The 3,214-nt window shown below is 41.4% G+C and overlaps 1 protein-coding gene across 7 annotated transcripts in view; it reads right to left on the minus strand.

Annotated features, from left to right (window-relative positions):
• The window catches only part of CIT (citron rho-interacting serine/threonine kinase), a 137,118-nt gene that overhangs the window by 10,605 nt on the left and 123,299 nt on the right, over nt 1-3,214 (minus strand). For all 7 annotated transcript variants that reach the window (XM_019506781.1, XM_019506778.1, XM_019506776.1 and 4 more), the window contains 3 exons: nt 3,077-3,157; nt 2,387-2,465; nt 2,093-2,272 (listed from right to left, as the gene is read on the minus strand). In XM_019506781.1, coding sequence (XP_019362326.1) covers nt 2,093-2,272; nt 2,387-2,465; nt 3,077-3,157 — 340 coding nt within the window. The remainder of the gene's footprint in view (nt 1-2,092; nt 2,273-2,386; nt 2,466-3,076; nt 3,158-3,214) is intronic.

The following is a 3,214-nucleotide window of genomic DNA, read 5'->3' on the forward strand; positions in this document are numbered from 1 at the left end:
GACTGAGGGAGCGGGTGGGGGTTGGGGGGTAGGGGGGGAGCAGGCAGGAGATGGGGCCTGGCAGGGGCGCCCATGGTCCCCTTCCCCCCTACTTACCAGATCTGAGTCTGGCTGTAGCTCCGTGCTGCAGCGGGCAGGGACTGTCTGAATCATTGAAGCTCTCTGAATCTTTTCCAAAGATCTGGAGAGCTTTGAATTGATTCAGACCTTTTAATTGGTCTCCTGATTCAATTCAGATTTGGAGATTCAGCCACTGAATCGGGCCATATCGCCTCCAAATTAAATCAGTACCTGAAGCTTCACACAGCCCAACCAGCTACTGTACACAAGAGTCAACTGGCTGAGCGGCCATGATTAAGAATGGCAGAGTCTTTTTGTATCATTTTCTCTTTAACATGAAGTCCTGAAGAGGCTGAAATGACCATTAATGAGAAGAGACTAGTTGGTGTGGCTGAAAGAAGGTTATAACCTCCAGTAATCAACTGTTACAAACCAATGTTTATGCTTGCGAAAATATTGCCACACAAACCTCTGCATCAAGAGATTACATGACTTCAGAAGGCTCTGTTAAATAAGGCATTCTAGCTGAAGGAATAATGAAAGCTTAGCACAAATCAAGGCTCCATAGAACACCTACAAGATTTTTTTTTTTTTTTTAAGGAATACAACAGTCACTTTTGCCGATATAAAAAATATGAAAATTAGTTTATCCCTTCTCAGTTGTAAGATTTTAAAGGGACAGCAAAAATTATGAGATACTGAAATAAACATCTGATTACATTTGGTGTGGGTGACTAGCTTACGTTGCTTACAGGAAACACTGTTCTCTTTCCAAGTGGTCACTGTTAGTCGCAATAAATACTTATCTGCCCAATTTGTCTTTCCTGTGTTGCACAGACCAAGATCTTATCACCTTATGGCAGCATCACCACAGTCCCTTACATTATTACTTTCAGACTCATACAGCATTCAGGGATTTTGTTTTTAAAAACATTTTAGCAATCCATGGTTTATTTTTATGTCAAAATAGAATGTGAACATTTGTCTCTCCAGTCACAGCTGCAGTAAAGCATCACTTCTACCCCAGTCTTCTACTTGCAGCCCCAGCTGTTGGAGCTTGGAAATAATACCATGGCTACCGACAACCAGCTTCATTGATTCTAAAATATTTCATTTAGGAAATCCATGTTTAAAAATCAAAATGTTGTTGTTGCCTGTATATTCAGCTGCAACAGAACATTTATATAGTTTTTACAATCATAATAAGAGGACAAAAGCCTCAAGATTTCATGTGGCAAGAATTCATCCCTAATTCATCCAGTCTAATTGGACTGGTTGAAGATTCCTGAGCAACTGACTATCCCCGTTTCTGTAAAGAGGATTATTGTTTTTGACAGCAACACAGAAGGCCTTCTCAGGTTACTGATCAGCATAACCTAACCATAGAAATGAAGATCAACATAACCCAACCATGTACTGGTGCTAGAGGCAAACATGGTTGTGGCAAATAATTTCTGAAAGGGGTCAAACATGCAACATTTTCCTCTTTTTGACAACTATTGCTATCTGAAAGTGGATGCAAAAACCATGCCATGCAAGCCCTACCCCAGGACAGATCATCTATGGTTAGAATACCTGGAAAGATTATGCCCTTGAAAAAATTTGGTTTGGATTTAGTAGTCAAAACAACTTCAGAAAGATTTAAAACAACACTGAAGTACACAAGATTCCTGAGCACTTGCAACCACAAGCATTGCTTCCTAGGCATGTAGAAACATCCAGAAATTTTTGAGTAATAACATCCAGATTATAAGACTTTATCTTGAAGGTATTTGTGGAGGAAGTTACCTCGGCCCAGGAAGCTCAGCTTTCCTAAGGGGAGGTCCTAGCGTTCTAGCTTTAACCAGTAGAACTGTTATTTACCACTGATCCCTGCAGCATTTTTAGATGCTCCTGAGAGAAGCTGACCTTTACACCCAACAAGACTGAAACAAGGCTCTCACACAATAATCCTGAAAAAAGCAGTCTTGATGTAATGCTACAGGCATGGCAGACAAGAGAGAGGCAGGAACACAGAATGTTGACTTCATACCTGCGTGTAGCAGAAGTTCCTCTGTGATGTTCATTGTTGGACTCCTTTACTAGATTTCCCTTACAGCAAATCACCCTTAATTTGTCCTGGTAGGATGAGGCCAAGTAAATAGCTCCAGATGAAATTGCTGGCCCCAGATACCGAGGATTAGGAATCTCCAAATGGGCTCGGGCAGGAGTGCTGAGTGAAGGGGAGGAAAAATATCAGTATGATCTGGTTATTGTCCATGGTTCTTAGAAGCCTACCACGACTGTATATGGACATGCTGTTCAAAGTGCTGAGCAGATAACTTACCCTAGAGAAGCACGTGCCTGAATCTCAATCACTTCAAGGGAATTGAAATGGGTCACAAACAGATAGGGTTCTCTATAGGCTGCAGCACCACCACAGTCACAGAAAAAACACAGCACAAAGAATCTACATTAGCACAAATTTGTTAGGAAACTCACAGTGTGAACACAACAGCTTCCTGCCCTCCTACAGCCCATGGTTTGCTTTGTAGCTCCTATAGTCCATGGTTTGCTTTCCTTTGCTTTGTAGCTCTCTGTTTCTATAGTATTATGGCAGGCAGAATGTCACACAGAAGGGATTAAAGAGTAGACTGAACTGAACAAAGGCCCTAAGGTTTCATTCTGATATGATAGATTCTTGAGTACTTCACAGACTTCCAAGCATCATTAAAAATGACACTGGCTCATTTAGCCACTGTCAGTGGGAACACTAACCAAATGCATCAATTTGGTTTAATCTTCCTCTATTTCTTCATGCTTCAGAAGGTCTGCTGTTTCCCAAGGCTTATAATTATCTGTTACCACAAGAAAAATTACACTATTTCTAAGAGAGTTAGAAAAACACTGAATCAGAAGCCCGCCCTTATCACCAGGATGCCTCCCCGTTATCACAGCGCCTACAATATTGAACATTCCAGAACAACGGAAATGGGCAAAACCAGCACAATTCTAGTGAGTGTTGCTCTATACCTACCAAAAGCCAAAGGCAAGCGACTCCATTTCAGGTCATCTGTCCGACTGCGTCTTCCATAGGAATCCACAAAGACACCAAATTCTGCCAAGAACCAATGTCACATGTTTGCAGCATTTACTTTTTTTTTTTTTTTTTGGC

This window comes from Gavialis gangeticus, unplaced genomic scaffold (assembly GCF_001723915.1).
Source record: "Gavialis gangeticus isolate Ggan-Ray unplaced genomic scaffold, GavGan_comp1, whole genome shotgun sequence".
In the NCBI taxonomy this organism is placed as follows: Eukaryota; Metazoa; Chordata; order Crocodylia; family Gavialidae; genus Gavialis; species Gavialis gangeticus.